This window comes from Ambystoma mexicanum, chromosome 2q, assembly GCF_040938575.1.
Source record: "Ambystoma mexicanum isolate Mex_15411 chromosome 2q, UKY_AmexF1_1, whole genome shotgun sequence".
In the NCBI taxonomy this organism is placed as follows: domain Eukaryota; kingdom Metazoa; phylum Chordata; class Amphibia; order Caudata; family Ambystomatidae; genus Ambystoma; species Ambystoma mexicanum.
The window spans coordinates 636,650,345-636,664,118 of NC_090924.1; the positions used below are offsets into that span (position 1 = coordinate 636,650,345).

Below are 13,774 nucleotides of genomic sequence, written 5' to 3' on the forward strand. Positions count from 1 at the left end.
CTGCGAATCCAGATGGTCGCTGCTGAACATGGAGGCGCCCTGTAAAGGTGAGTAGAATGCGGCGCTGCAGCGATCGATGCGATGTGCTTTTAAAAATAAATGTCTTCCTTTTCAGGATTGTCGGCGAAATGTCTCTGGGATGCAGATTTAGCAGGTGAGGCCTTTTCCTTCTTCTGTTCTCTTGTTCCCTTCCTTTGCAGGTGATTCAGGATGCTGGCAGGTGTGGCAGAAGTCAAGATGCAGGAGCAGACACGGTGAGCGTCCAGCTGCTAGATGCAGAACAACGCAAAGCACGTGTGGCTGATCGGGTGTGGTTTAAATAGCCTTGGAAGAAGTTCCTAGAATGTGTCCTTCCTCCAATCAGGTATGTATCCTTCCCCGACCACGCCAGGGTGGTAAATGAGTCCCACAGGTAAAGTAGTTCCTTTCAGGCCTCAAGGAGGCCGGGGTTCTGCAGCATGGTCTGCATCAGGTAAGTGCACCCAAACACTTTCATAATGAGCCTGGCGCCTATGGCGCCAGGACTGACGTTTTCTATGAGCCTGGCACCATAGGCGCCAGGACGCTGTCCAAAGGGTCCCTATAAGGGGTTGCTGGGACCTTCCCTGGGGACTTGATGTCCGCTTTCGGGGACGCAGGGCCTGAGCCGGCTCCCCGGAAGCGGGCATCGTGACAGCACTCCCCCCCAAGGCCCCTCCCAAGGTTGTTCCCTCCGGGGGTTTTGGTTTGTTTGGGAAGAGTCGGTGGAATTTCCTGACTAATCGAGGTGCATGCACATGGTCACTGGGTTCCCACGACCTCTCCTGAGGTCCGTACCCCTTCCAATCAATTAGGTAGAAAAGCTTTGACCTAAACATTTTTGAATCCAAAATGTTCTTCACTTCGAATTTGGGTTCCCCATCTATTTGAATAGATTCTGGAGGTTTGAGTAGTCGGGTTCCGGGTACCACTGGTTTCAGACGTGACACATGAAAAACAGGGTGAATTCGCATATTAGCTGGTAAATCAAGTTTAACCGCTACTGGGTTAATTATTGCCGTAATAGAATAAGGTCCCAGATATTTTGAGTTAAAAGTTCGAGGCCCTTTGAGCGATAAATGTCTGGTAGCTAACCACACTTGATCCCCAATCTGATACGGAGGTGCTTCACTCCGATGTAGGTCAGCATTCTCCTTGTATTTTCTCTTGGCTTGTTGTAAATGCGTGGTTGCCTCTTTGAAGGCTCGGGTAATGGTAGAATGCAGATGTTCTACTGCGGGCACTCCGAGGTTCTGAGGTGAGTCGAGGTTTGAGGTTCGAGGGTGATGTCCAAACAAGGTATAAAAAGGACTATGGCCAGTTCCATAGTGTACCGAATTATTATATGCGTATTCGGCTATCCAAAGAATGTCTTTCCAGTTGCTTTCAAATTGCTGTAACATACACCGTAAGTACTGCTCAAGGGTCTGATTTGTCTTCTCGGTCTGACCATCAGTCTGAGGGTGGTGACTGGTGGATAATCTTACGTCGATTTGTGCCATTTAACAACATTTGCGCCAGAAGTGGGAAATGAATTGGCTTCCCCGGTCAGAGATTAGTATAGATGGGAATCCATGTAGCCGAACAATATTTTCGAGGAATTCTTTGGCTAGGACAGAAGCTGAAGGTAAACCTTTCAAAGGAATGAAGTGGGCCATTTTGGAAAACAAATCCACAATTACCAGAATGGTATTGTATCCCGAACAAGGAGGCAAGTCCGTAATAAAATCCATTGATAGGGTGTGCCAGGGTGCTGGCGGTATGTCTAGAGTTTGAAGGAGACCGGCTGGTCTTTTCTTTTGACCTTTATTTTGGGCGCAAACACCACAGGACATCACAAAAGATGTAACATCTTTTCGCCAAGAGGGCCACCAGAATTGTCGTTTCACCTTTTCCATTGTCTTGGCAATACCGGGGTGTCCCTCTATTAATGTATCATGATAACCTGAAATAACTAGTTTGTGTAAATCCTTGTGCGGCAGGAATAAGCGTCCTTGGTAATAAGGTAAACCATTATCTATGGTAAAGTCTGATCCCTTTTGTATCCAATCCTGTAGGACTGTAGGGTCCAGGAGTTGTTTCACTCTAACTTGAATGTCTTCAAGCGTCTGTAACGAAGTCATGCCTAGAATTCTAGAATTCTCTGTTCGGGAATTATTGGTACTGGTTCTGAGTTTGTATCAGATTCTCCCATTCCAATTCGGGATAATGCGTCTGCTTTGCCGTTCTTGCAGCCAGGTCGATAGGTAATCACGAAATCAAATTCAGCGAAAAACAAAGCCCATCGGAGCTGCTGTGATGACAGAGCCTTGGCGGTTTTCAAATACTGTAAATTCCGGTGATCAGTGATCACCGTGATGGTATGTCGAGCGCCAAGCAGGTAATGCCGCCAGGCTTTAAAAGCGGACTTTATGGCTAACAGTTCTTTGTCAGTGATTGCGTAATTAATCTCTGGTGCCGAGAATTTTCTGGACCAAAATGCTACGGGGATGCAGTTGGTTGGTTTCAGGATCTCTTTGAGACAGAACTGCTCCCATGGCTAGGCTGGATGCGTCAGTTTCGACGACATACGGGAGATCTGGACGTGGGTGTTTCAATATAGGTGCAGAGGTAAACTTAGCTTTTAAATCCTGGAAGGCCTGCTCGGCTTCTTCAGACCATTCAAAACGTTTATTTTTCCTCAAGAGTGCAGTAATGGGTTGTACTATGCGTGAAAATTCCGGGATAAACCTGCGATAGAAATTGGCAAAGCCGAGCATGCTTTGAACCCCTTTTACAGAGCTAGGTGATGGCCATTTGAGGATGGCATCCACTTTTCTTGAGTCCATTCGGACTCCTTTGGGTGTCAGGATGAAACCGAGAAACTCAACTTCTGTGGTATGGAAAACACATTTCTCCAGTTTAGCAAATAGTTTGTGATGGCGCAGTTTTTCCAGAACTGCCCTAACGTGTTTTCTGTGATCAGATTCCGAAGAGGAGTACACTAGAATGTCATCGATATAGACGACAACACAAACATCGATGAGTTCCCGAAGGACATCATTCATGAAGAATTGGAAGGCAGCAGGCGCATTGCACAACCCGAAAGGCATTACCTGGTATTCGAATAATCCATATTTTGTACGGAAGGCTGTTTTCCATTCGTCGCCTTCTTTTACTCGCACCAGATGATATGCCCCCCAGAGATCTAACTTGGTGTATATGCAAGCGACCTTCACCTGGTCAAGGAGTTCAGGAATCAGAGGCAGAGGATAACGGTTTTTAACCGTTATCTGGTTCAATGCGCGGTAATTGATACAAGTTCTAAGGTTGCCTTCTTTTTTAGGCACGAAGAACAAAGCCGAGGATGCCGGGGACTTTGACGGGCAAATAAAACCATTGGCGAGGTATTAATCCAAATATTGTCTCAAATGCAGGTTCTCAAGTTCGGTAAGGGCATAAATCCTGCTACAAGGGGGTTGTGCACCGGGCACCAGATCGATTTGGCAATCGTACGATCGGTGAGGAGGTAACGTGTTGGCCTGTTCCTTTTGGAAGACGTCCTGAAAGTCCTGGTATTCCGGAGGTAATTGCATGGAGGCAGAGGTTACAGATGCTAGATTAATCTTCAGGTTTTCTGGGTAGCAGGTTTGTGCACAATCCGGGAAGGTTATTCTCTTAGCTCACCAATCAATTCGAGGATTATGTGTCTCTAACCAAGGAATTCCAAGAATAACCTGAAACTGTGGAGCCTTGATTACATCAAACACAACTGCCTCCCGATGGCCGTCAGGACCAATAAGAGTCACCTCAGTAATGGAATGTGTTACCGGTCCAGAGGCAATTTCAGTTCCATCGACTGTGGTGATGACATCTTTGCTGGTTTTAGGACGGAGAGGGAGGTTAATCCTAGAGACCAATTCACGATCCACATAGTTTGCAATAGCCCCGATATCGATGTATGCTTTTATTGCATGCAACCGCTTAGGCTTTTCTGAATCTACGAGAACCATTGGCACAATGAAATGCGAGGTCTGAGAGTTAGTTTTCAAGCTCGGCAAGCGGACCCCTACGCTTGTCGGGCTGAGTCGTTTCCCGAAACAGAGTCTTCATGGTTTTTATCAGCGGCTCCTACCGCTTTTCGGGGCTGTTTTGCCGGACAATCTCGTAGAAAGTGTCCAGAGTTCCCACAATAAAGACATAATTTTAACTGCCGCCTCCTTTCACATTCCTTTTGAGTTAAGGGTTCTTTAACCCCTCCAATTTGCATAGGCTCAGAGACATCAACTCCCTTGGAGTTAGCGTGGGTCTTGACCAACACCCGGGTCTCAAACCTGGAGCGATCTGTTTTTCTGTTTTGAAGTCTGTGATCCAATTGGACCACTAAGTCTATTTATTCTGTGCATTCTTGGGGCGGATTTACAACTTGGGCCAAGACATCTTTAAGTTCTCCGCGTAGACCTCGATAAAATAATGTGACTCTTTTATCCTCTGGCCATCCCGTTTCCACAATTAGTCTATTAAAGGTTGCAATATAGGATAGGAGGGATAGAAGTTCGTCATCCAGAGCCTACCCCTGAGAGTGTCGAGCAAATAACCTTTCCATGCTTCCTTGAAATCCTTGAAAATCACGGAGAATCGGGTCATCTTGAGTAACCAGTGGAACTGACCAATCGGCAGCGCAGCCGCTGAGATATGACAATACAAAGGCTACTTTGGTCTGATCATTAGGGAAGGCCCCAGGTCTGCATAGGAAGTGCAAACGACACTGATTCATGAATACAGCGAATCGCTTGGGGTCCCCAGCAAAGCGTTCAGGTGGGGCCAGCGGCATGTTTCCAGGTAGATTAATCTGCACAGGGTTACTGGGAACCACAGGAGCAGGGATCCCTCCGGAACAGGGTAGAGGAGTTTGTCCAGCTTGACCTTGCAAAAGCTGTCTGGCCAGGTCATCAGTTCTTTCCTTTGATATTATTAATTCCCTCTTGAGGGCATTAGTCTCTTGACAAGCAGCATGTACTTCTGCCCGTAATTCCCCCAGTAATTGGGCCAACTGATCAGTCTCAGAAGTTTCCATAGCGCCTGGGTGGGAATTTGTAGGAAGGCTTCGCGTTCTGTAACGCTCACCTGACTCCCACGGGGGCGCTGGCCTGGTTCGCGCTGCTGTGACCTCGTCTAAGGTGATGCACAGGGTTCGGAAGACGGACTGGACCGGGCCCCAGATCTGGCTTGTCTGACTCGCAGAAGTATCCTTCTGTAGGTGAGAATAGGGGGTTAACTGTCTGCGGGGTAATGCAATCGGCCTCCCACTTACCCCTCTCACCCTCCTCAAAACCCTTCTGTGCTTCCCCGTAGCATCTCACCTTAGGGTCTGGAAGGACGAGCTCTCCATCCTGCTTCTGATGCAGGGGCGCGTTGGTATCCAGTTACGTCACTGGATTTTCGGATGGGTGAGAACCAAACTTGCTTGGCTTCCAGGTAAGTTTTTCTATAAGTGGTTCCCCTTGTGTCCATGCATTAATGTTCTAATGCTAGTGTCTTTTTCCCCATAGGGGCCGGGGTACGGAATGCCGGGGAACAGGCACCGACCCGAGGTGAGCGGTGAAATCCTTGTGGAAATCAGGTAAGTCTTTAATGAGTGTTTTGGTAATGTCTTTTCATTCACTCATTAACGCTGATGTCTTTTTCCCCTTGGGGGCCGGGGTCCGAACATGCCTGGATGCGGCACGGACCCGAAATGAAAAGGGAATGAGCCAACAGGTAAGTCTTGACATGGAGTTTTAGCTACCCTTTTCCCTTCTTTCTCTCACCTTTGTTCTTGTCTTTTTCTCCCTAGGCGCGGGGGCGCGACTGCGAATCCGGATGGTCGCTGCTGAACATGGAGGCGCCCTGTAAAGGTGAGTAGAATGCGGTGCTGCAGCGATCGATGCGATGTGCTTTTAAAAATAAATGTCTTCCTTTTCAGGATTGTCGGCGAAATGTCTCTGGGATGCAGATTTAGCAGGCGAGGCCTTTTCCTTCTTCTGTTCTCTTGTTCCCTTCCTTTGCGGGTGATTCAGGATGCTGGCAGGTGTGGCAAAAGTCAAGATGCAGGAGCAGACACGGTGAGCGTCCAGCTGCTAGATGCAGAACAACGCGAAGCACGTGTGGCTGATCGGGTGTGGTTTAAATAGCCTTGGAAGAAGTTCCTAGAATGTTTCCTTCCTCCAATCAGGTATGTATCCTTCCCCGACCACGCCCGGGTGGTAAATGAGTCCCACAGGTAAAGTAGTTCCTTTCAGGCCTCAAGGAGGCCGGGGTTCTGCAGCATGGTCTGCATCAGGTAAGTGCACCCAAACACTTTCATAATGAGCCTGGCGCCTATGGCGCCAGGACTGACGTTTTCTATGAGCCTGGCGCCATAGGCGCCAGGATGCTGTCCAAAGGGCCCCTATAAGGGGTTGCTGGGACCTTCCCTGCGGACTTGATGTCCGTTTTCGGGGACGCAGGGCCTGAGCCGGCTCCCCGGGAGCGGGCATCGTGACACTCCCTTACCCAGGCATTTCTCAGGCGTTTGTTACACTTCACAGATGCTGAGGTATTGACTCCCCCCTCCACACCTCCATCCTTCCTCATGCTTTATATGACAGTTGAAAACAACAGGGGGCATGTCTCCCATTCCCTGGACTTTCTCAATCTTTATCTCAAAGCCCATCTGGTTCACTACCGTGCAAGGTACTGTGACTATGAACAGCAGTGCTGATCTTTCTTATATGGGTGCCGGACCCTGACTCGTATTCCTCTGCTAATGTCCTTCTGGGTAGACTTGGTTCACTCTCCTGTCAAGTGCTATCGCATGGCCAATTATATAAGATGTCCTCTTTACTGTGGTGCGGGTCCCAGACCCTGTATTGGCAACTTCCCTCGCCGCTCTGTACTGGACACAGCCTTCTTGGTCCCCCAGCACCTCTCCGGCCACTTGTGTACCTTGTTTCGTGGTCCTTTTAGGGATCCAGTCTCTCCTGGGCGTTTGCATGCAGCCGTGGGACTTCTGCTGCTGCCGAGGACTTTCACAGGAAGGCAGTTTCTCCACAATCTCCCTTTTCCTTCTCGTCATGCGGTTCCTCTCCTTTGCGCCTCTCCAGCTTCAGGAACACCAGAAGCCCTTTTCCACCAGTTCACCAGGTGAATCCTCTTCCCCCAACCAGCGTCAGACCTTCTTGCTCCCTTATCGGTGTCCCGGTCTGCTTCCACGTTTCGGGTTCTGCTCCCTTCATTCTCGCAGTTCCCCCAGGGAGTGTTAGATAACCTGTGAAGTTCTCCCTTAGTTTTTATAGTATCATTGTCCCGCCTTTGCTTACTATGTCTACAGCAGTCATCTCGGTTCTGCAGAGTATTTTGTATTGATCCACACTTCTTCCTCCTCATAGTTGTGATGAATCAGATGATGTCATCACTCCTTTTTGAGGGGATGGCAGCCGCTACCGGACCCTGACCCTGTGGGTGGCTATATATGGGAGGACCACCCTCAAGGGGTTAACAATGCATCATCAAGTGAAGACACGTACCCCCTTTTCCCTTGTAGAGATGTTTCTCCCAAATCTCAACCTTCTATAGAGTTCCCTCCAACTACCCACAAAGCCTATTGTTTCGGTATCATGTGAGAAGAAAACCAAGAACTGCCCAACATTTTCATGCATTTGAGAATATTGAGACAAGGAGACAATGGAGCAATGAGGATCCATGAGGCTGAGAAGTGCAGAACCCGCTCTACTGGTTATGAGCATATGCTAGGTGTTGGAAAATGTAAAAGGCAGAACCTGAATGCAGAAAGAGAGCTACCTAGGGAAGCCCTGTCCTCGTGGCATCGACCAAAGGACTGCCGAACTGCTGAAGAGAGGTCTGTGCAGCCAGCTGGCTCAAGGGGAAAGCAGAAGGAGGAAGGCTCCTGGAGACAGTTTGCCATGCTTGATCCACACTAGAAGAAGAAGCCAAGACTGGTTGGTGGCTGCAGGAAATGAAGAGCAGCACCTACACCGCCCGCACACGGAGAAGTCTTCAGCAACCAGGCGAGAGCAACAAAGGACTAGGGAGCCAGCGGGTGAAGCCAGTGAGCCTGCGAGGTGGAGGTGGGACACTGAACCGCCACTTCCCGTTTACCGAGAGGGAACAAAAGAACACCACAGAAAGCCAATAAGTCCTAAGGAGGGAGATTGGGACACCGGGATGCTTCCGCAACGCTACCAAAGAACATTAAAGGACAGTGAAGGGAATGAAAGAGAATATGAGATTCATTATTACCGAAAGAGAACTAATAGAGGCGAAAGTAACAAAGTGAAGTTTGCAAGTCTGTAAAGTGAATCACATAAAGAAGTCTTGGCAAAGGAATAAACCAGGAGAACGTGGAAAAGAACTTGTCAGGGGAGCACACCGGGTGACCTACGCTAAGTTGTCTTGGATACAAGCGATTTTATTTTGTGTGTTGACAAGAGAACTCCCAGTAGGATTTGTGCGCTTAGTAATCTCGAAGTCTCCTCAAGAGGAACCTGGGAAAGGGCGCAAGAGAGAGAGAGAACCGAGTACCACCCCCAGGAGGACTATCGGGTAGCAGCCTCACCTGCCCAGCCTTGTGAGATTGGACTCCAGCTCGGGGAGAGGGGACAGCATCATAATATTCGTAACAATACATACACATATATATATAAAATTGTGGGTCCGTGTGAGATTGCAGGAAGTCTTGCAGATACACCCAAATATCCAACCACACTAACATCCACATTTGCAGTGTTATGGAGATGTGAAGGAAATAGGTTGGGTATTGTTCATATGTTTGCTTTTTGTCGTATGCATCACACAGCAAAAAAGAGCACAAAAAATACATATCCATGTGTGTGACTTTTAGGCTTTACTTTCAGGGTTGTGTCTGCAAGCATTTATTTGTATAAGACTACAAACAAGCTCCAGGCCAATTGCAAAACACCCTATATTTAATATCATTGCTCCATTTAAGTTGCAGTATATTCTGACAAGTTCCAATTTTGACATACATTCTTTAATGGTTTGTTGCCGACACGTGTTTCAACCTCACAACAAGGTTCTCCTCAGGACGTTTTCTATAATAATGTTGAATCCAAATCCTTGCTCGATTCTAATGGGGACTCTCCACCATAGTTGTCATAATTCTGTGAGAGTTTTCAACCTTTTCTATTCACTCATGATTGGCTGTGATACACCTTATTCCTTCCCAGTGTCACAAAGTTAAATTCTGAAATGCGCTGTCAATCTCAGGGTCTGGTTCCTACATCCCACTGTTTTAGAAATCTGGAGTTTCCCAGCACGCCATACTCCAAATCCGCAATTGTCAAGGTACAAGGTGTATGACAGACAATCTGGAGTGAATAGAAAAGGTGTCACATATATGTCAAAATTGGAACTTGTTAGAATGTACTGCAACTTATATGGAGCAAAGATATTAACCATAGAATGTGGCACAATTGGTCTGGAGCTTGTTTGTAGTTGTGTAATTCTGGTGACGCAGGGTTAGGGATCAATTTTCTAGACCAATACCTGCCCCTCTTAAACTTGGGAATAGTAGATAATTGTAACTTTGTAAGAGGCAGCTCAGTGGAATACATACCCATTCCTCGAATGAAACGCTATCAATTTGTATAAGGGTGTGGGATGTGTTTGCATGTTTGTGAGAGATCCAGAGGGCAACCTACACAGACATCATTGCCTGTTTTGGCTTATGTGGAGGATGACTACAAATGTGTGGGTGCAGCAATGCTGGGTGCAATATGTGTTTAAGAGGATGGGATGAATTGTTTGACAGGTACAAGAAAGACCACACATACATCAATTCGATACCTGACTACTTCTTGCCTTGAGAGTTGTTCAGCCACACAGAACCATGAATTGAAACTCAAAGTGTGCTTCTGACCAATAAAAACATTCCACTGTAATGCACTAAATTCCTGATTATGCTTGTGGGAGAGCATTAAATTGAAGGTACCATTTGCCACTCTTCCTTCAAAGACTGGGGGAGGGAAGGGTTGGCAAGTTCAATAACACAAACTCTAAAAAATTCCCCTTTGCACAGTGAACCGGAATGAAACTGTATCAAAACCACCACAAAGTGGATAAAAAACGGGTACAATGTATTTACATTATACAGCTTACCTGTAAAAGACCTGCAAACTTCACCACGCCCCAGCCTAGTCTTTTGTTATCTGGTTCTACCAGGCTCATTTGGTATATATCCACAGCCAGAAATCGTTGCACTTGACCCCCATCTTTTGTAATCACAGTGCATGCAATTAAATCACTGTTATCTGAAAGCAAACCAAAAAAGTAGGTCATACATGGTGCAATGGTTTATGATTTTCCTACAGAAGCAGAATGTCACACTGCACCCGATATTATACTTCCACCTCACTTAAAGAGTGTAACAAGTCATAGCACAATAGTATGCTCATACTAAACTGTGCATTTACCCTAGGAGTGGGTGGGAAAGAAGAGTGAAAAGAAAAGATGAAACAAGTAATCAATGTAGAATGTGCAAATGGGAGAAATCGGAAGGATTTAAGCTGAGCATCAGAGACTTCCTCATCTCCCCATTTGGAGGGCATCACTGTTGTCACATGATGATAACTGAGGGTTCATTCTCGTTGTCCATATTTCATGACCTGCAATTGACTTTTTGCAGGAATGCTGTTTTCTTTGGTGACTTATATATAATTCCTTTGATCATTCAAAACAACAAATACTGTCCTTTTCTATTGAAGAAGTTTTAATATCAACAGGACAAAATGTTCAACAATGATGAATTACAGCAAATTAAAATACCCAATTAGGAAAATTCCATACAAATAAGGAAAACATTCTGTTCAACAAAGAAATTGGTGAACCATGGCTAGGCTTTTTGAATAGCTGGGCTGCAACCTCTTCATTCATTAATCGTGATATGTTCATGACAATGAATTACCTATAATGTGGCGATCATCCCCCGTTCCAGGGGCTGGAACAGGGGATAACGGCCCGGTAGTCCAAGTTATCAGCCTGAGCCCCTGGACGGGGGATGAAGGCCATTAGCACCCCGGGTTACAATAAATAAATAAATAAATAAAGATTTTCCTTCCTACATGTGCGGCGTCCCGCTGCAGGAAGGACAATACTTTTCCAAGAATGCCACCATGGAAAGGGAAGTGGGGCTCCGTATGGAGCACCACTTCCCTTTCCATGGCGGCCGTGGGAAGCTGAGAGGAAGGTGCGGCTGCAGCGGCGAGAGCCCCCAAAGCCGAAATAAGGTAAGTGGGGGTTTGGGGGTTAGTAAAGAAAAAGAAAAAACAGGAAGGAGAATGGGGAGATGATGGCGGCGGGGGGAACCGGCCGTCAGATGGCTGGGAACGCGGGCTTACACTGGCAGTTCAAGTACGCATTCCTAGCCACCCGATTGGCTAGCTCCCCCATCCAGGGTGCTAATGTACATTAAGAAACAACAATTAAGGCAAAATCCAGAAGACAAGCATACCAGGTGCAATCCCCATTGGTCCTCAAACAGTTCTATACTATTTTTATAGCTGACAAATCAATTCCCTATAACAATGAGCTTATACAGCCTTGAAGGAAATACTAGTTTTGTGAAGATGAAGTCTCTCGCTTCAGAGAGCGAACGTATGCCTGTCCGTCTTTGTTTTCCTGTGCACCTTCTCCTTCCTTTGTCGCATGATCTGATCCTTCTAGAAAAATCCTGACTTGTAGGCAAACTTGAGTGCTACCTGCCACCTTCTCCAATGTTTAGCATACTGTGTTTTCCATTAGATATTAGACCTACCTTTATCCCACACACATTGCTATTGGCCGCCTTGTACCGCATGCTGGTGCAAACGCTGCCCCAGCAAAGCCAGCGCTTTTCCACAGTGCCAGCACCCTTAATGGCTGGGGCTCATTATAAAGAAGTTACTTTCCCCCAAAAATGTTCTTTGTGACAGATTCTGCTACCACAGATTCCTCATCTTAGATACTTCATAAGCAGCTGGGGTGAAATGTGCTATGACGCTAATCTCCTCGATGGTCCACTCTTTAGCTCTGGAAGGGACGCCACTCAGCTCATTTACAGGGCACACTATGCCCTCTGACTGCAGTTTTACCTTTATTCCCCTGTGCTTAGCAGCTGAGTTACCATCAATCGAAAAGACGCATGCACTTTTTCCTGAAGCACCAGAAGAACAAGTAACTTTCTTACCTGGTAACGTTCTTTCGATGGGATGTTCCGACAACGTATTCCACATCTATGACAGGTAATCACCACAGCTGTGCTGCTTCGGAAAATGTTCTCTGCGTCTGCGTCCTGCTTCGATGATGTCGATACGCTGTCCTCAAGGGCCTCTGTCGAGCCGACGTCACCAGATGTTATAAGTAGGACGCACAACGCCGTAGCCTCAGTTGTAGTTTTTTCCCCAGAACGCCTGGCACCAATCTTCTGCCAGAATGACTACAGAAAGCACTGTGGAAACGGAAGCTGCAATCGCATAAGAAATTCTGTAGAGGGGCAGGTAGGGAGGGAGCGATGTGGAATGCGTCGTCCGAACATCCCATCGAAAGAACGTTACCAGGTAAGAAAGTAACTTGTTCTTCGAGGGGATTGGTTCCACCGACATATTCCACATCTATGACAGACTCCCCAAGCAGTACCAACGTAAGGAGGTGGGAAAAGAATTTAGAATTTTAGAATGCCCAATCAAATTGCAGAATAGAGGGCTGCCTTACCAAATGCCAAATCTTGCCCATGGATAGAATCCAGGGAGTAGTGTTTGACGAAAGTATAGACAGAGGCCCATGTGGCTGCTTCACAAATGTTACGAATGGGAACACCCCTCTGCAGTGCAGTGCAGGCAACCACACCCCTAGTAGAATGGACCCTCAAGCCTACCGGAGGGTCCTTACCCGCCAGACGGTAGCATTTCAAGATGGTCAAGATAATCCATCTCGACAAGGTCTGCTTAGTAACAGCTTGACCCAAACTCCTTCCAGCGTATCCTACAAAGAGCTAATAGTCCACTCTGACCCGGGACATGCGTGAGATTTAGAAGCTCAATGCACTCCTAGGATCCAACCTATGGAGCCTCTCCTCTTCCTTACCAGGATGTAGAGGAGGATAGAACGCCAGAAGAATGACCTGGCTTAAATTAAATCCCGACACAACCTTCGGAAGAAAAGAAGGACGAACCCCAAGGACAACCCTGTCCTTATGGAACACTCTGAAGGGTGGCTTAGTGGATAGTGCCGGCAACTAACTCACTCTGCGAGCAGAAGTAACAACTAAAAATACAGTTTTAAAGGTCAACAGTCTCAAAGGGCAAGAATGTAAAAGCTCAAACGGAGCTCCCATTAGGAATTTTAAAACAAGGTTCAAATCCCAACCGGGCACCTGGAAAGGTGACGGTGGGAACACATTAGTTAACCCTTTAAGAAACTGAGAAATCAAAGGAATCTTAAAATAAGAACACTCCTCAGATGAGCGCTTAAATATGTACAGCACTACCAGGTAACCTTTAATGCTACCCACTTGCAGGCCCTTGTGGGCTAACGAAAGCAAAAAAGACAGAACCACAGGAATGGCACATGAAAAAGGATCCACATTCTTAACCCTGCACCAGTCGCAGAACTTTCTCCAACGGCAACGGAACAGAGACTTTGTTGCTGGCCTTCGGGCCGAAAGCAACACCTCCATCACGTCTTCAGGGAGGTCCCAATCCCTATACCTCAACCTTTCAGAAGCCAAGCGTGAAGGTTGAGG

General features: G+C 47.0%; 1 protein-coding gene across 3 annotated transcripts in view; it reads right to left on the bottom strand.

The window, feature by feature from the left end:
• CLEC16A (C-type lectin domain containing 16A) overlaps positions 1 to 13,774 on the bottom strand; it is a 1,932,649-nt gene that overhangs the window by 501,598 nt on the left and 1,417,277 nt on the right. For all 3 annotated transcript variants that reach the window (XM_069647805.1, XM_069647806.1, XM_069647807.1), the window contains exon 19: positions 10,156 to 10,307. In XM_069647805.1, the coding sequence (XP_069503906.1) occupies positions 10,156 to 10,307 (152 nt within the window). The remainder of the gene's footprint in view (positions 1 to 10,155; positions 10,308 to 13,774) is intronic.